Source organism: Diachasma alloeum, unplaced genomic scaffold (assembly GCF_001412515.2).
Source record: "Diachasma alloeum isolate Michigan unplaced genomic scaffold, Dall2.0 Dall_scaffold_00521, whole genome shotgun sequence".
NCBI classification, from domain to species: Eukaryota; Metazoa; Arthropoda; class Insecta; order Hymenoptera; family Braconidae; genus Diachasma; species Diachasma alloeum.
The window spans coordinates 120,435-139,779 of NW_021680653.1; the positions used below are offsets into that span (position 1 = coordinate 120,435).

Consider the following 19,345-nt stretch of genomic DNA (forward strand, 5'->3'; position numbering starts at 1 on the left):
TCTCTACGTATTATACAATACAAATAATCCTGTGTTGAAAGTATATCTATATATATTGACGTCAGCTGTGAGATGGCTCGATAGGCGGGGTATGTATAGTTCAACTAACTAGAGAGGCAATGACAGCTCTGCTGTCCGATTTACAATTTCGGAGGTCACATTTGCCAGTAGTAAATCATAGCGAATATGGGCTGGTGGGTGCGCCTATGTATACAGCCGACTGCGGATTAGGGTGAACCGACCAATAGGGAACTTGCATGCATTTTTTTCAATTTTCTAATTCCAAGCTTCGGATCGGGATAATTAATTTTCATCAAGCTGTGCGAAAAAGAAACTTTTTAGGCACGCTTCGCGTGCAAGCACGTGGGGGAGGATGATATGTTTTCCATGGCGAGGTGTGTATTAGTATATTTCGTAACGAGCGCAAAAAAGTGTTTTTTGGCCAGTGGGAGGTTTATATCACGAGCCGAAGGGGAGTGATATAATCCCACGAGCTAAAAAACATTTTTTCACGAGTTACGAACAATATTTTTCATCACAATGTGGCGGAAATTGGACTTTTAGGCACGCGGAGCGTGCCGAAAAGTTCACTTTTCGTCACAACGTGATGCAAATTAATTTTCGTGTCGAGGGACCTGCAAAACGCCAATTTCGTGGCGCGCAGGGCCACGAAAATAGGGTTTTTCAGGTCCCGTGACACAAAATTTCGTAACGAGTGCAAAAAACATTTTTTCACGAGTTACGAACAATATTTTTCATCACAATGTGGCGGAAATTGGACTTTTAGGCACGCGGAGCGTGCCGAAAAGTTCACTTTTCGTCACAACGTGATGCAAATTAATTTTCGTGTCGAGGGACCTGCAAAACGCCAATTTCGTGGCGCGCAGGGCCACGAAAATAGGGTTTTTCAGGTCCCGTGACACAAAATTTCGTAACGAGTGAAAAAAACATTTTTTCACGAGTTACGAACAATATTTTTCATCACGCTGTGACGAAAAGTGAACTTTTCGGCACGCTCCGCGTGCCTAAAAGTCCAATTTCCGCCACATTGTGATGAAAAATATTGTTCGTAACTCGTGAAAAAATGTTTTTTTAGCTCGTGGGATTATATCACTCGCCTTCGGCTCGTGATATAAACCTCCCACTCGCCAAAAAACACTTTTTTGCACTCGTTACGAAATATACTATTTTTATTCACAAACGTTTGAGATATTGCTAATTAAATAATAATGAATCGATAAAAAGTTGAAGATTTCAAACGCTTTGAAATCACTAATGACGTCACATCGATGGTCGAGCGCTGGACAAATCACAGAATGGCTCGAGGCGACCTAACCCAATCTTGAAGTGTGCCTCGATCAAAGGAAGACGACAACTCCACAATTCTCTTCTTTTTCAACCAATGAAGCGTTATGTGACCGTCTTCGTGACGAAATCAATGAAAAATGGGCCTCGAAAACGACAGATTTTTAATTAATTATCATAAGACATCTAAGTAATCTTTCTCCGTAATTTTCGCCGTTTAGATATCCATATGTTTCGAGAAATGTGTGAATAGGGGAATTAAAAAGAATTGAGCTTCATGCAAGTTTCCTATTGGTCTGGCAACCACATAGATATCATTCAATTAATAATGTGTCCGTGTAAATGATTATTTGGGAAAAAATGAACATTGTAATGGTTCATAATTATAACGGTTGATACAACTCAAGTAATTTCACATGTTAATTTAACATTGCGCTGGGAAAGCACAAACATGTTGGGTACGTGTTCATCATTTGTCACTCCGTCATACTGAAAAATTGGCTCATTTAATTGAGCTATGAATGATCATCATTTAAATCTGAGTGATGCCCATGAAATATAATTTCTAGTAAAAATGAAAATATTGAATATTTCTTGTTTGTAGTAGTGAGTTTATGATATTAGATCTTCGCTCAAATATGGGCTACAAGAAAATTCGCTAAATAACCTGAAGATAGTTTTTCCAGCCACAAATCCGATGAAATAGTATATTATGTCATCAGGCGATAAAAGTATTATCTGGCGAACGTGATTATAATCCTTGTCTTCGACTCGGATTATAAAACCACATTCGCCAGATAATGCTTTTATCGCTGTGTGATATACGCTATTTTATGTCGTTGGGCCCGAAAACCGCGATCTAACCGAGCGAAGCGATATCCTCGCCTTCGGCTGGGAACGCAATCTTGCACGTGGGGGACGGTGATCTATTTTCCAAGGCTCGCGAACATATAATGTACTATTCATAAACATATCTGTACGTATGTGTGACAATTTCGGTTTTGGATGATTTATTTTTTGAAAATGTGGCACAAATAAGATAAAAATTCGTCGATAGGAATCTTAAATTTTGGCATGTGATAGCTATGACTGACTCGAGCTAGCCGATTGAGGAGGGGCTGGTGACTTTTCAATCGGCTAGCTCAGTTCTGTTAACCCTGAAAAACGTGATTCCTTCGTTTGTTTGCAACGAACCTATTATCTGTTTTAAGAAAATTTGATCAAAATAGGGGATAATTTTACTCATGTCCAAACGAAAAATCGACGTTAATTCCGTTTACGACACCTGGCATAGGGTTATCACGTGGAGATTTATTACAAGATACCACGTAATAAACAACATCGGGCTAATTGTGTAAATACAGCGACCAACTAATCTTGCAGTTCTCATGGGCAATGCATTCTCCATGAATAATTCGGACTGACAGGAGATAAAGAAAGACTGTTCTCTATTATTTTACGACACTTGAAGTACGTTATCGTTTTTTAAAAAAGTAGTAAACAATACTTATGACCTTATTTCAGTGCACTTTTCGTACCTCTATTAGGTTTCATTATGTCACCCCTATATAGATATGATAAAATCGAGGTCAACGCGATCGGTACCTGCTAAAGAGAGAAAAATCTCCTAAAATAATAATTTATTTGATTACTAGAGGGCTTCGCCCCCTACTTACTTCGCTCGCTCCCCCCAGTCTTCTTCAGCATGTTCACGTGTTCATATTATATAGGAAAAGATTAATATAATGATTTGCCTTCTTCGAAAAATTGAGATTTTTATTATTTATAAAAGGCGGCAACCCACATGGAGAGAAATATTCAGTAAAAATTAGGGAACAATTCACGTAATCCGCAATGGGGAATCGTTTTCCTGCAAGTTTTATAGGAATGGAAGAGAAGAAATGTGAAACTTTCAGCGAATTCTCAGGTTCATCACTGATCAAAGTACGAAATTATCACATAATTTTTCCCGAAGAAGTAAAATCTTACAGAAACTTTCTGACTTGTTATTCCTCCAACATCAAAAATTCTTGAACGTTTAACAATTTTTATGAAGCTGGTGAGTTAGTTCTACGATCCGTTCCGTAAAATTTCTCAATTGCTGAGGAAAAATTACGGAACGACTTGTCCCCACAGCGGTGAGTCATCAGACTGGTGGTTAATTTTTACCGAAAAATTTGTACAATTTACGTGGCGATTTGGACAATTTCAGTTCCGACTCACACTTTTTATTGAATTTGACTTCGCTCGCGGATTACCTTTCGAAACTGAATTTTTAAGTTTTTTTTCAGTAATTTTTATTGAATTTTTCTCTCTGTGCACGTCATTATTATTATTATTTAAGGAAACGTCCCCCATAAGGGGGTCCCCATGGAATTTGACGCCTGTATGACCTCCATATGCCTCATACGAACCTCTGGAGATATGAACATATTAAAGAGATGGAGATGACAATTCATTCTCAATGGCATCATCAGCGTCAAAATTAGGATCACAGTAACGGTCAGAATCAGGGCCGTCGCCTAAATTTTTTCAGTTCCTTATTTTTTTATTATACAGAGAGATAAGGACGTTGGACATATCTATTTTGTTTAGGATCAACTTGGATCCTGAAATTTTTAGGAGACTGCGTACAGTTAATTAAGGATATCCAAATACTTTGGCTATTTTTTCTCCAGTGAAATGGTTTTCTACTTTTGTAGTCGAGTCTCACAGCTGTCATTTGAGCCCCATTTGACCCTAAGTTTCCGGACATTTTACAAAGATTTTATTATTTTCACTTTGCAGGTCTGAATTTGAATCTTGATATTGAATTGTTAGAAAATATTATAAAAATCTGAAGAAATTTTAGAAAGTTTACTTTGGGAGGAAGATTGATGAAATAATTAAAAAGTTGCAACTTTTGAAAATTATGAGCCTTTTCTATAAATAATTTATAAACAATCAATTTTCTACCATAAAAATCATTTGTTCGGAATCGAAACAAATTTATTCATATTCAGAATTTTACCATAAATGGATTTCATGCCTAAAAAAAGGTTTCCGAACAACGAATGTTTAAGAAATAATAATTCTGTGCAAAAAGAAATTTGAATGATACTGAATATTCATGATTTTTTTCAAACTTTTCTCACGCAACTTGACTGACAAATTTGATGATTGAAAATAGTTGAATCTACAGTGTGGTCTGTACCAAACTGTAAAAGATACTTGGATATCATTAACGCCCGCTCGTTGGATTATGGAAAGGTAGAAAATTCGGGTTGGGAAGTACACATGAAGTCATTCAAAGGAAGTAGTTCCTGAATGTGCGAATAAAACATTTGGTTTGGAAAGGAATTGCTTCAGATTGTCTCCATTTGTTTCATTGCATAACTCGTGAAAATTGGCATTAATAAATGATTCAGTGAGTGGGATAAATAATTTAATACGTTTCAATAATACAATAGTAACAAGTCTGCTATATAATAACTATGCATGCATTTTATTATATACTACGATGCATTTTAGTATTCAAAAGAAAGGGTGCTAATAGTGGATTTCATCATAAGACTGAAAAATATTGCTTGTCCCGCGGCTTAAAAAAGCTTTTCTAGCTCATGTGATTGCAACCCTCGCCTTCGGCTCGGGCTGCAAACTCATATTCACCAGAAATTTTTTTTTCGGGCTAATGACGAAATGTACTGTCTCTCAAAGCTTGTTTAGACGCAATATCCAGTATTCGAACCGATTTCCGTTTTGTCATTCAACGAATTTTAAACCGGATTCTTATCTCCTGCAATAAATTAGATAATGCTCACGAATTGAATAAAACCTTGAGCAATATTCTGCAGATCAGCTCAGCGAATCTTGTCCGAATACTAGATGATTCATCCTCTCTCAGATTTTCTTTCAAAATAAATTGAATTTTATTCAGTCTCCATAGAATTTATCGTCAGGTATGTTCAGACATGAACATAAAAATTACATGAGTTAGATTTATTTCGAACAGATCTGCAAGATTCACGGTTAGTTACACTTGCACTTATTGCCAACACAACGTCCACCGCGAAGCCATCCATTCTTGAGTCCGCAACCCCTGGCACAGGCCTTGTTCCCATCCTTTTCGCAAGTCCACTTCCTCTTAGCATAAGCTAGAATGAGTGAATATTTCATGAAAGACTTCTCGGCAAGTTCATGATTGTCCGACCTCAATCGATCACATCTATTTGTATTTCACTCAATAAAAACAAATCCTCACCTGGAGTAAAGGTACCCATCAGAATAGCCGTTACGATCATCAGAATGAAGATGATATTAAATTTCGCCATAATGTAGTTGTCGTCTGCACTGACTAACTGCTGATCTCAGACTGAATGATAAGGTTTTGAAAATGCCGCCTTATATAGGAATACAGTCTTTGTAACGAAAAGAGGAACCGCGGAGAAAGACTCGTTTCCCCTCATTTCATTTTTTCCGAGTGGAAAAACGCTCGAGCGTCTACAGGGCCCCAAATGTAAAAAGCACAGTGTTCATATCGAGGTATTGTTGTGAGCGCGAGGTGGGTGAGGGGAACTACAGTCGCATTCTCAGAAACGACTTCCCCTACACGGGCGAGACTTCCCCTACAGACGCGTGACTATAATGGAGTCTACTTATGTATGTTCAAGATTGCGAACTCAACAGCTTGTGATTTATTATCTCATGAAACAGCGGGATTCCCCGAACATTTTTTCCCCTTGTCGTCGGGGTTGAGTCAATAACAATTAATAACTTGATTGAACATTGTTTTCCTCCGCGGAGGGGAATCCCTGCCGATGGCTGTCATGATAAAAAATCATTTTCGTCACATGGCCGAGAATACTACGTCGTCATTAAACCGCAAAAAATTTTGCTACGCGTCCGTGAATCGCTGCTTACACCCGTTATGAAAAAAATATTGTTCGTCATACGGCCTAAAATAGTATATTTCTAGCTCCTATGATTCTCCTTCGGCTCGGGCTGCAAACTCATATTCACCAGAAAAGTTTTGTTCGGCCTAGTGATGAAATATACTAATTCGACACACGGCCGAAATAGTACATTTTGGTCTAGTTATGAAAAATACTATTTCTAGCTCATATCGGCAGCTTAGTAAGTCACGTAACTACCAACATTTTTAAATTTTTGAAAATTTGTCTGAAAAAAACGTATCGCCTTTTCTAATTCCGATTTTCATATATCAGGGTATTTTTAACACTTCTAGCATAGAAAAAATAATGGTAAAAATGTAATAAAAAGGAATAATCTAGCATATAAAGATGAATAAAAAAATGTAATAAAAAATGGAAAAAAATGGAGGAGGAAGGAAAACAGGACATCCTAACCGGCGTGTTTACCGGTAATTTACACACGGGTTAGAATGTCCTGTTTTCCTCCCTTGGTGCACAATATACGATTTCGGCCTAATGACGAAATGTACTATATGTACAGCGTGAATTGTCAGGATAACTATTCCATCCGGGGTCGCAGTGAGTCTAAGATCTGTAAGCACGATTGTTATTCGGGGCTCATTCATTGTATTTTCTGTAGAATGGATCAATCGTTAACAAACTCCAGTTTGTGACACTTACCTTAGTGTACTGTTTGAGCCTCTTTGTGTTAAGTGAACTTCAGATAGTTTGATAACAGCGGTAAGGTATTATTACGGCTTAATCAACTCATTTCATTTTCACAGTAATTTTCTACGTAATTACACAGTATGAAGAAGTTGGTTGGACGCTGTACAGCTCTCCATGGGGATGAAATTCAAAAGAATCCAAGAAAATTGCTATTTTTGTGATGCACAGGTGTTAAACACGGCTATTCGTTGAAATCGGTAGAATCTTGCCGAAATTATCTATGAGTTATTACGCATCGATACGAAAAACGTGCTTATATGAATGAGAAATGAAATTAGAGAGCTCGACGATTTGGCAAGTGAGATTTTTTTGTATTGTTTCATTTGTAGCTCAGTTAGCAATATATTCTTTTTTCACTGCGTTACGAATCATGCAGAAGTAATCTGAGGACAATTCGTATAGTTCATGCATCTAATATACACTTCTGTGTACTTTGCTTAATATTCAATTTATCCTACTCTATACCTTATTTAGAATTCATACTATACTTTCTGATGGAAAACAGAAAAACGGTCTTGAAAATTTTCTAGTCAATACCTCGTTTATAATACAGATTTGATGGAATCGTTCACATTTGCATTCTTAGACAAGTAGGATTGGTTTTTAACAGTTTTGACACCGGGTATTTTTAGTCAGCTTTTTTATTGAGTTAAATCGAATGGCTCTGTACAAAAAAAGAAATTTACTGCAACTTCTTTGTGCTATTTTTAATACTTTTTTTGAATATAAAAATAGAACTGTTAAAAATCGTAAATAAAGGCGCATCCATATCTAATGGTACATCTTTAATCAGTGGCGTCCTCCTTGGAGACTGCAAATGGCTCTGGTACCTCTTCAACTCCTGAATCGACAATGATAACCTCTTTAGTAGGCTTATCACGACCATCAGTCTTAGTATTTTCGATCTTCCTTACGATGTTCTGGGAACAAAGAAATAGCAATCATGGATAAAAACTTGAATTTCATAAACAAAAGAATCAACGTCCTTCATTTCAACAGTTTCTTTTTCTTTGTTACAAAAAACTTCGGGATCTACTAACCATTCCTTTGAGAACCTTTCCGAAAACCACGTGTCTGCCATCCAGCCAGGTAGTAGCTTTTGTAGTGATGAAGAATTGAGATCCATTTGTGTCCTTTCCAGCATTAGCCATGGACAACCAACCTGCTCCATAGTGCTTGAGCTTGAAGTTCTCGTCGGGGAAACGATCTCCATAAATGCTACGACCTGACAAAAAAATAGGATCTTTGAATTAACCCCGTAAGTACGGCGCAAATATCGCGTGGTGTGTCAACTCAAATTTGCTGAAAGGGTCTATACGACAAATGGACGCCAGCTGATAGGGCAAGCTCTCGGGTTCATATTGTGATATGGACGCCGTACTTGAGGGATTAATTATGGTTAACTCTAATAAGGACAGTGATCACTTTACGGAGATTATACGTTGCATTTTATTCTCGTTTTCTTATGTTTTGCATATGAAAGTAATCAATAATCAAAATTGTTTTTTTTCTCGTTTGAAATAAAACCATCTTGCCATCTGTGTTGATGATACATAGATTCTTCTTTCATGTTACGTTAAGCATTCAATAATTCCTGTAAAAAGTCAGACCATATGGTCAACGAACTGGTGAAATTTCATACCCTACCAATAGAAAATCCTATTTTACTAAAGATGAAAGAAACGTGAAGGTGTTTTTATATCGAAATATCTCGAAACTGCCTGACCGCTAATCCTCAATTTTGATTGGTCAATGAGTCACGTGAAGTAGTCGCTGAAAAAAATTCCCGGTATTTTCAAATTCTTCAAATGGCAAAATTTTTTCTGCGTCATATTTTTAATTTTTTCATGTGTGAAGTTTATCTTTATATCAAAAAACATATCTAAATTGCCTAATTGTTGATTATGAGAAAAAAAACAGTATTTCTAAATTTTTTTAACACAAATTATTCTTCACTTCCCAAATTTTAATTTTTTCATATTTATCATACGAACAAATGATCAATTCTTGCTTCTCAGATTTTCATACATAAATTCTAAACTCTACAAAATTCATGAAAATTCTTCGGTTTCCGAAATAATTCGAGAAAAATCTTTGAAGAGTTATCTGGAAAACTGGAATTTTCCGAAGAATTCAAGAAATTTTTTCAGTTTTCTGGGAAATTAATTCATAACCCTCCCCTCATTTTTCAATAATTACAGATTTTAATCAATTATTTTACAAAGTAAAAAAAAGAATTAATCGAAAATTAAAAATTATTCATTGATGTTTCACTCTTCATTCTCTTAATTCTCCAAGTCATTATCAATATTTACAAAACATCTATGAGTACATGAAGTTTAATAAATGCGATTTCTTCATTTTCACAACAAAAAGATAAGCGCGCGCACAGATCTAGTTCCTATAGAATTATTGAATAGGAATCCCTGTATGAAGATTTTATAGGAGGGTTCTACGGAAAAATTGTCCGTTTGCTTAGGTAATCCTTTCCCTATCCGTATAGATGAAATTTCATAGAAAAGTTTTAAACAATTTTCTGAAGCAAGATCTGAATTTCAGCTAGCGTTTTAACGAGTTATGTCAAAAACAATAAAAATGTGTGACTTTTTTTGCTGAATTGCGTTAAAGAGTCGTCGGTCGACTGTTTCATTTTGATCCACTCTCCCCTATTTTCCTATAATATTACTCTAGTATAGCATGATATGGCATTTGACCAATACCTTATCTCATTTTCTTTTTTTTTCATCTCAGATTGACGATGAAATAAATGGGAAACGTTTCACCATTTTTTATGGAGAAATCCTCTGATATAAACGATGCTTCACAAGTGTTTCTACAGATCTCTGTTGAGGGGAATGCTATAGGAAATGTGTGAATTCCTCATGGACCACCTGGTAAAAATCCCTACAAGATAATCCTGTGGAAATTCTTCATATCTGATTTCCCTACTAAATTGTCAATAACTTGCCCTAATGAAAATACAACAGTATAGAGATTTTGAAAACAAAAATCGAGTACTGGTCTGTTTGACGTCTACACTATGTGAGATATTCCATTCCAAATGAGTCAATGGCTGACCCTCACCCTCTTGGAATTGATCTCGATTTTTTCTACAATTTTTTTCGTATTGTTGCGACAGCCCATTTCGGAAATATGATTTTTTCTTGATTTTTTCGTTTTTTTTTGCAATAATTCCAGTTCTATTCATCCGATTTTGATTTATGACACGTCAAAATTTTCAATTTTCTACCATCTCTAAAAACATTTTGAGTATTTTTTTTTTTAGCTAGAAGGTGCTCATAATATCGAATTTAAAAAAAAAGTTGAAAACATAAATTTTCAAAATTGTCACGTTTTATTTTTCTTGTCTTTTTTCAGTAACTCGTGAAATAAAAACAAGTAATTTGAGCCATACAAGTTGAGTTTCGTCCTAGATGTATTTTATTTTCAATATTTTCTCGAAATTCCACGAATTTGGTCAAAATACCCCAAAATGGCATTGATTGATTTTGATTATGAATAGTATGAATTGAATTGAAATGTATACTTATATGTTACATATTTTTTCAATACATAGTCAAAGTCGTGTTGGAGTGTTTTGACCAAATTCGCGGAATTTCGAGAAAATATTGAAAATAAAATACATCTAGGACGAAACTCAACTTGTATGATGGCTCAAATTACTTGTTTTTATTTCAAGAGTTACTGAAAAAAAGATGAGAAAATTCAAGAGTATTTTTTTTGAAAATTCGGTATTATAACCACCTAGGGATTGAAAACAAAATTACCCAAAATCGTGTTATACCCGAGATATTGAAACAAAAACAAAAAAATTATATCTCCGAAATGGGCTGTCGAAAAAATCGGAAAAAAATTGATAGTTTTTCTTGCCCCCTCATCGTAGAAAAAATCGAGATGAATTTCCAAGAGGATGAGGGTCAGGCTTTGACTCATGTGGCATGGAATACCTGATATTCCACTGAGAAAAATGTTTGGTAAAAATTTGTATTTCTGAAGTGTCATGACGATCTCTCCGAAACCTCTTTCGTCTGGTTTGATGGAAGCCATAAAAAAACTACAAACCTCCAGTGCCGTCGCCTTTGGTGAAGTCACCTCCCTGGATCATAAAGTCTTTTATGACACGATGGAATTTGCTGCCTTTGTAACCTTCACCTTTTGGCTTTTTCGCCAACTCAGCAAAGTTCTTGGCAGTTTTTGGAACAGTCTTGCCAAAAAGTCCAATCTCAATCCTTCCAACATCTTCATCACCAATCTTAATATCAAACCAGACCTAGAATATCGCAAAAATTATAAAAAAAACTCTAAACATGAGTGATAAGATTTTAAAAAAACATGGAATTGGTACATTTCGTTTTCGAATTTACTGAGTTCAAAGAATTAAAAAATACATACCTTATCCGTTACTTTTGGACCGTTTGCTGGCTTTTCAGCAATAACAACAGACAATAACGCAAATGCACCAACAAAACAAATTAAGGAGCGCATTGTTACCCCTTAATTGGTTAAAACACGATAGGGGTGATTGTAACAGATAGACAGTCGGATGCTTTGTGCCGCGTGGCTCGCACCACGGAGCAACAAAAACCGGCTCTCCAGTACCACTGTCACTTAACGTGGAGCCCTCTCATTGGCTGAATTTATTACAACTGATCTTTAAATTGACCAATTCTGTAGCACAATGTGGTATGGTGAAGAGATGCAATATTCCATAGCAATTATTTTGGAAATGTTTTGGAAAATATAGAGACCTTTTTTAGGATCCATCGTATTCTCACAGAAAATATGTTTCAATTAATTTCATCAACCTCTTTTTTCCGAAAATATTCCTCTGTGCTTTCAAGTTATATCCTCTAACTATAGTTTCGAAGATGGTTGCCAAATAAAACAGGTCTTTTTGTTCATGACTTGTTTTCCTTTTAGCTCTTTCCTGCTGCATTCAGTACAAACTTCTGTAATAGCAGAGTATAAAATGTGCCGCGTCACACTTTTTATAATTTTTTCAATACAATTTTTTGTGCTAGGACTCATGTACACGCACGAAAAAATTCGATGGAAAAACCTAGTGAACTCGTTAGAAAATTCTACTGGATTTTATTGAATTTTCTGTTAGTTTTTGGCCAATTCTGTTGAAATATTCAATAGAAAAAGTTAATAGAATTCAATTTTTCTATATGACTTATTCTTTTCAGACACTTTCTATAGAATTTCCTCGACTCAAATTTTCTGAGTTTTTTCATTCTATTTTTCTTTTTTTCTCATCTATATATATATCAACATGAAAAATTACCAGCGGAATTACAAAAAATGATCAGTTGAATACCGTGTTGCCTATATAAAATAACAGTCAAATTGCTCGACTTTAAACTGAAATAAATTATTTAAAATCATATTCATACTTACACCGAAGCTAATTGTCCATTTATTGAAGATTTTTTTCATTGATTGTTACATAAATTTTTGCTATCCAACATGTATTAAGTGTTATGTATCTTCCCTTGCATCGTCATCGTAACATTTTGCGGCTTTATAGAGAGCATTTTGAAAAAGTCTCTTACATCTTCGTAAACCTGTTTATCCCAGATATGGCTCGAAACATTGTTACATGAAAATTTAATATCAATTATGTGATAAATAAATATCTCCGAAACGAGTAGATTGGGAACAAAATGTCATGAAACATCTCTTGCAGTTTATCTAATTCTGTACAAATGAATGAGTAATCTTTCTGTCAAAGATATGGTAATCCCTCCCACAAATTTTATCTCCTTCAAACGCGATTTTCTTCTAATTGTAACAAAAAAAATATAATAATAAAATATTCGAACATGTCATTGAAGATTTGTCCATTCACTTACATATGCTTTGTCTGAAAATGGTAAACGATACATGGAACTAAATGAATAATGAAGATCTTTTTATTATATAGCGTTTTTGGACAAGAAAAACAAACCATTTTGTATTGAAACTTTCTTTATTGCGTTTGCATGTTTTGATGATTCATTATTGACAAATGGGTATTGTTTTCATCTAAATACGTTTCAAATCATCCCTAAGTATTCATGATAAATTATCCAATATGTATGACCTGTTGCGCGTTTCAAATCTATAATTAATAAATTACAACTTTACATCAGTTTTTAATTTAGTATGAGTTACATATAATTTCTGTCAATGTTTTTTTTCTGTCCTTTATTACGCATTACCATGCGGGGGTAATACTTGGGTGATTCTTCCAGACGTATATTACAAAGTAACATTGCACACACATACATACTTAGTCCAACTTAAATTGTGTATTTTCTGATTTTACTCTGAATATCATACCGCTTTGTATGATTTCATTTCCCCCCTTAGTAGTATACTCACTGATACTACTATCCATAATTGTCGCTTTTTCATTTGAAATTATTTTTCATGCTTCCTGTTAAATCTTAGTATAAACTTTTCACTCGTACATAACTCATAGCATGTTCTGATACATAAAAAAGAAAAAAAATGTATGATTGAATCGTATAAGTTTAACCGAAAATAAAACCACTTTTTTCATGAAGAAATATTTAGTCACACATGACTAAGACATGTATCACACTAAAATCAAGCTGTATTGAAGTCATAAAACATATTAATCAAACTCATTTTTTTATGTCAACTTTGTGACGATTCCAATAGCGAATAAATTTATGATAGAATAGTGAGATAAATTCGTCGAGAATTTTTCTCAGCTAAAAAAGCTTCTCAGATATTTACCCCAAAACCATTTATTTAGATGTATAATTCAATGATCAGCAGGTTCACGATGTTAAAACTTGTCGAACAGTTATTATGCACTCATTGTATTAATGAATGGCCTTAGGAGAAGGCTTCACTAGCTTGAGAAGAACTCGCTTGAAATTTTCTCTGCAAAAAAAGCCCTTAATTCAAAGATAATTTTTTCATGAATAAAAATATCGTCTTCAGCTCATTAAATTTTACCACTTCAATTTAGAATTAGTGGTGAGAACATAAAAATAAGAAGAAATTAAACGGGAAGATAATATCTATCAAGAAAACTGGATAATGATAAACTCACTGGCTCTGGAAAGCTTGTTTATACAATGCTAATGGGAGGAAAAAAGGGGAAGGAAAGGCTAATTGAAACAACGTTCCAAGTCCTTTCGTTACATTTACTCGTCGCAATGGTGGTAGGTGGCCCTGTCAGAAAATATAAAGTCAAAAAAAATTGAAAGAATGAAAGAATAAACGATAAATTCAGCCAAAAATAATTCATTTTTAATTTACCGTTGTTTCCCAGTGTTTCTGCGGGACAACCTTCTTCCAGAGTCTGATGTAGCCAGTGTGTAACGCTTGGTGTGGATGGGATTGGTGCGTAGAGAACGTGGTGACACAGATTTAGCCTCATCAACTTTGGCCATGAATTTTTTAATCAAATCTGGACAATTCAAGTTGTCCTCAGGCTCCCACGAGTCCTCAGATGGCTTAAATCCCTTCCATCTGATCAAGAATTCACGTTTACCGTTTTTCTTGAAATAAACATCAATTATTCTCTCAACCTCGTACTCAGCATTGTCCTCCTTAGTATTGTTCTCCTTTTTAACTTGAATCAGAAGAACATTGTATTGATTACTAAACATAAAAAATTTAGTAAGGTATCTGGGATTAAAAAAAGGCAATGATGTACAAAGATTTGTTCTATTTCTTACCATTGTTAGTCTTTTTAGCCTTCTTTCCCTTCTTGTCCACCTTTTTTGGTGGTTTGCTCGAGGTTTCACCACCTTCATCTTTGCTGCCTTGTTCAGCTAGGAAGTCCTCGATCAACTGTGGGCAACTGAGATCTTTCTCTTGCTCCCAAGTGTCTGCATCGTCATTGTAACCCTTCCAGCGTACCAGGAACTGGCGTCTACCTTTGATCGTTCTGTGGGCAACGATTTTCTCGACCTAAAGGTACAAAACACGAAATCAAGAACATGGCGAGAAAACAATGGCAAGGTCTTTCCGGTTTTAAAGTTTCATCAAATTAAACATTCGAAAAATGACTGACACAATGCAAGCAACAAAATTTTTTTTGTTAAATATTTTTTTATATCAACTTTTGTTTATCAACATTTTTGTTATTCTTGAGAGTACTAATGAAAATAATAATTTGTCATTCAGTAGAATGAAAAATCATGGAGTAGTTTTGACGGGAGAAGATTTTGTCAATGGATTAATTGAAAACAAAATGGAACAGCAAAATCCAAAGTCCAGAGCAACGCCCAGGGGGAAACTCAGTGGAAGAAAAAGGCAAATGTCATGCTGAATTTCAATCAAATGAAAAAAAAAGTGTAATCGACCTAATCTAATCAACTGAATTATAAGACAAATAGAAAATTATTATTCTCATGAGTACTCCCAATAATAAAAAAAATTGATAAAAAAAAAAATTCAACAAAAAATAGTATATTTCCCAGCGAGAGGGAAAATAAAGAAGTCGTGCCCACGTGCAGAATTACCACCCGAGCCGAAGGCAAGGGTGGTAACACGTGGGTAAGGGTCCTTTATTTTACCTCCCGTGGTGAGAACGTTATTTTTCGTCACGGCGTAGGCGGAAAATCTGCCTTTCCGCCCGCCGTGGCGAAATAGTATATTTCAGCACGTGTGGGGCAATATCGTCTTTAACGTGTGTGGGGTTTACAGCATGAGCCGAAGGCGAGTGATGTAACCACACACGTTAAGGACGAAATTTCCCAACAAGTACTGAACAAAATTTTATGTCACGAAGCCTGAAACCAGCCGAATTAGACACGAGACGCGAAGCGTCGAGTGTGTAATCCAGCCGGTTTCAGGCATAAGTGGCATAAATATTTTTTTGCTTGAATTGCGTCAAAAAGTCATTTGTCGACTGTTTCATTTTGTCCCGCTGTTTAATTTTGCCTCGCTTTCCCCTAATTAATTCGATGATTATTAATCAAATCGAGACAAGTTCGAGACTTCAGGAAAAAATTTCGAGTTTTTCTAGGCTTTGTTTTTATGACAATAATTTGATAATTAACAGTAAACAAATGATCAAACTTGAAGAGCTGTAATTAAAGTAGTAATAACAAACTGCAGCTGAGCCAATAGGTGCAGCAAGAAAAATAAATTAAAAACCCTCGATAAAAGATCATTCGTCATTCATAATTTTGTATGAATCCTGATTTTAATTAGTACACGAAATTAGTCCAATTTTTCTTCTTCTGTTTCTTAGATAGTGTTATCTGATTAGCGTTGTATTTTGATCTATTTCAATTATAACTCGCTTTTCATCATAAACTATTGATTACAAAGGCAATAATTTCCTCATTGGACATACAATTTCAATTTTTTAAATATTGTTTCTAACCTCGAAAACGAAAAACAGCCATGTTTCCATGATTCTGTGTTAATTGCAACTTCTAGATAGCTGGCTATCAACAATACTAAACAGAATGTTTCTATTGATATTAATTCCCACAAAAAATTTATATAAAATTTTAATCACATCGGTGTGTTTATTCTACTTTAACAATCTATAATTTCATAATTAATGGGATGTAATCAGTAGAAAATTATTGAAAATTCGAGAACTCTATTATTTTTATAACAGTTGATTTTTGCAGGAACCATCAAGAGGCGTCTGATGACGACAATCATCTAGACCTAAAGTTGCAAAACATGGCGTTCAAAGAAAAAACAATTCAACGTACAACAGTAATGGCGGGAATTCCTTCGGTCTCAGTTTTTTTTTATTCTTTTCTCTTTCATTGTATCCGATTGAGAAATAAATAAATAGCAACCGAAGTGAAGAATTTTTATAGAGTGAATGACTTGCTTACCTCATACTCCTTATCCTCTTCTTCATTCCCATCACTGTTGTCTTGTGAAGTTGTTGGCTTCTGTTCCTCCTTTTTCCGGCGTTTTCGTGCTACCCCCTTCTCGCCATGGCCATTTTCATTCTCTTCCTCGACCTTTACCTCATTATTATCTGCCTCCTCGTTCTGAGGTGTTTCAGAACGATCATCACCACTTTTACCATTATTTTTACCCCTAGATCCTTTGCGCTTTGTTTTCGGCATCGTATCAACTTCTGTCGCATCTACCGAATTCTCAGCGTTGCTACCTGCACCGCCATTTTCCTCAGATTCACCATCACTGTTATTATCGGATCTTCTCCTTTTTCCCTTCATACTCAATTTTCTCATTATCTGATTACTTCAACAATTGTAATTAGTTACTTTCTTTGACGAAGGGATGATTTTTTTAACGCCCTTTGTAGAGATTTTTGAGGAAGACTCGAGAACGTTATCAATGCGGGAGTTGCTACCCCACCATTGCCCGCCACAACTGGCGACACTAACAAGTGTGGCAGTGAATTGGTTGTACAGTAGTCCCAAAAAATTGAGGGAAAATTACGAGGGCGCAGGGGGCGCGAAAATCCGATTCTTTTTAGTTTCGGGGGAGTTTTCAGAAATTTCCTGAACTTTGGAGGAACTATTTTTTACGTTTAATCACTTTTCGGCGCGTAAACAAATTGAGAGTCGAGAGAACTAGAACGTTTAGAGTATGTGGAGTGTGTGTATGTATATAGCGGTGGGCACGCACGGGAAATTGCGCAGCGGCACCAGCGCGGCGTCGTTAGTTCGGGGCGGGAAATTTGAACTGGCTTTAAATCAATTAGTCTCTTGAATCGTTTCTTTTTCGTGAGACATGAGTGGAAGATAATTTATCGAGCAGAATAAAGGGGATTGGGTATTATTATCTTGTGTCAATTAGATGCTTGTGTAGGGAAGTGGTGTTTTTAATATTTTACGAGTGTCGTTATTATTTATAATATTCTCAGGTCCCTAAAAATTCTCTGCACCAGTATCGATCACCAAAATAATTCAATCATCGCGAATGTGAGTTGATTAGGAACGTGTCAGGAGTTATAGAAATGTTAATTATTCAGAATAAAGTTGTTTCAGAAAAATTATTGAAAGCCATTATTGCTATGAAATTGGCAGTGTTTTCAAAGAATGATTAGGACATTTCATTCTCCTAAAATCCTATGTTTTGTAGATGAATGCCTAATCATTAAAAATTTCTTATTTGATTTGAATCATATCATTATTCTGATGAGTTGCTATCATTATCCTATGGGAGGTTAATATGCCCGTTCATTTATCAACTAAACACAATTGAGCAAAAATTTATTTTTCCATTGATTCGATAGTTTCTCCTTTGATATTGAAGGAATCAGTTCACACGCACATTATAATCTTTAATGAAGGAATCATGATTGATGAAATTATTGACTCATAAGTCTCCGAAGTAGCTATCAAAATTGTAATAATTCGTAGAATTTATTTTTCAAATTTTCCATGTAACTAAAATTTACATAGAAAATTTGAAAAATAAATGTTGTTGGATCATGAGATGAAATGATTGTTGCTTCAGAATGGAAGTATTGTAATCATTCAAATTTACGTTGTGGATTTTTTGTCCTATATTGACCCATTATGATCCAAAAAGTCCGAAAATGCAAATTTTAAACCGTGTCCGTACGTATGTGCATATGCAGGCTTAGGCATCTGTCGATGACCGCAGTTTTTCACATGATATTGTCAAAAACCCGTAATTTACGTAATAAATTTAAAAAATGTAAAAAAAATAGTCGAAGTTACCTTTTATTGTAAACCATGAAGCTTCGCTAATATTATACGTCGCGAGGGTGATAAAAGTCACGAGGTTCATGCCTCGTTGGGATCATACGTCTCGAGGGTCATACCGTGGAAGGGATGAATTTTACAAGGCTCAATCGTATTACTTATTGATCTCGATTGAATTCATCGTGTAATTATCTTTTGTCATAACATTAACTTGTTTCATTCAGCATTCTTAAGTGACAAAACTAATTCAATTGTCTCTGGTAGCTTTTTTGAACTCTTCAGAACAAAATAGTTTTTTTCAGGTCCAACTGGGCTTTTCGGGGGCTCCGAACAATAAAGTGAAGAAACCAATAAAGCTAAATGAATAATGAGATTGACTTTCTCATAATGGAGATGACTTGTAACTTTGGTCTTTTGCAACGTTTAATCCTCGTGAAATTTACTCTTCATGGGGTAGGAGGCTCATGTTTTTCAGTTTCTTAAAATGCCGTAAATCGTATCACGTGATGTGATAGTGCATTATGTCAGCAGGCGATGCAAGTATTTTCTGACGAATGTGGCTTTATAATTCGAGCCGAAGGCAAGCATTTTAATCCCATGAGTCAGAAAATTGTTTTATCGTCGTGTGACGTATAATATTTTATGGGTCTGGGCCCGACAACCGTGATCGCCATTCATTAAAATTTAATTCATCGATTAGTTTTTCTAATTTTTGAATTTTTTCGAAAATCAGTTGTC

The 19,345-nt window shown here is 35.2% G+C and overlaps 2 protein-coding genes and 1 long non-coding RNA gene across 3 annotated transcripts; all 3 read right to left on the reverse strand.

The window, feature by feature from the left end:
* Positions 1-4,716: 4,716 nt before the first annotated feature.
* On the reverse strand, positions 4,717-5,793 carry LOC107042811. Its single transcript, XR_001461184.2, has 2 exons — positions 5,546-5,793; positions 4,717-5,438 (listed from the first exon to the last, which is right to left on the reverse strand). It is a non-coding gene; the product is annotated as an uncharacterized LOC107042811 (long non-coding RNA).
* A 1,774-nt stretch (positions 5,794-7,567) lies between these two features.
* Positions 7,568-11,534, reverse strand: LOC107042787 (peptidyl-prolyl cis-trans isomerase B). Its single transcript, XM_015263973.2, has 4 exons — positions 11,358-11,534; positions 11,028-11,235; positions 7,985-8,169; positions 7,568-7,864 (listed from the first exon to the last, which is right to left on the reverse strand). Exons 1-4 carry the CDS (start codon positions 11,448-11,450, stop codon positions 7,730-7,732), a joined length of 621 nt encoding a protein of 206 aa, XP_015119459.1. The 5' UTR covers positions 11,451-11,534; the 3' UTR covers positions 7,568-7,729.
* Positions 11,535-12,917: 1,383 nt separating this feature from the next.
* LOC107042791 (heterochromatin protein 1) lies at positions 12,918-17,555 on the reverse strand. The gene is made up of 4 exons (XM_015263977.1): positions 16,796-17,555; positions 14,666-14,900; positions 14,244-14,559; positions 12,918-14,156 (listed from the first exon to the last, which is right to left on the reverse strand). Exons 1-4 carry the CDS (start codon positions 17,159-17,161, stop codon positions 14,129-14,131), a joined length of 945 nt encoding a protein of 314 aa, XP_015119463.1. The 5' UTR covers positions 17,162-17,555; the 3' UTR covers positions 12,918-14,128.
* Positions 17,556-19,345: the final 1,790 nt, after the last annotated feature.

What these genes read in the sequence shown, in the direction of transcription:
- LOC107042791 (XM_015263977.1), bottom strand. Translation starts at nt 17,161, where the DNA reads ATGAGAAAATTGAGTATGAAGGGAAAAAGGAGAAGATCCGATAATAAC. An exon ending in GGCTAAAAAGACTAACAATG is followed by an intron (nt 14,560 to 14,665) that starts GTAAGAAATAGA and finishes TTCTGATTCAAG; the next exon opens with TTAAAAAGGAGAACAATACT. An exon ending in AGAAACACTGGGAAACAACG is followed by an intron (nt 14,157 to 14,243) that starts GTAAATTAAAAA and finishes ATTTTCTGACAG; the next exon opens with GGCCACCTACCACCATTGCG.
- LOC107042787 (XM_015263973.2), bottom strand. Translation starts at nt 11,450, where the DNA reads ATGCGCTCCTTAATTTGTTTTGTTGGTGCATTTGCGTTATTGTCTGTT. An exon ending in GTCCAAAAGTAACGGATAAG is followed by an intron (nt 11,236 to 11,357) that starts GTATGTATTTTT and finishes GCGATATTCTAG; the next exon opens with GTCTGGTTTGATATTAAGAT. An exon ending in CAAAGGCGACGGCACTGGAG is followed by an intron (nt 8,170 to 11,027) that starts GTTTGTAGTTTT and finishes TTTTTTTGTCAG; the next exon opens with GTCGTAGCATTTATGGAGAT.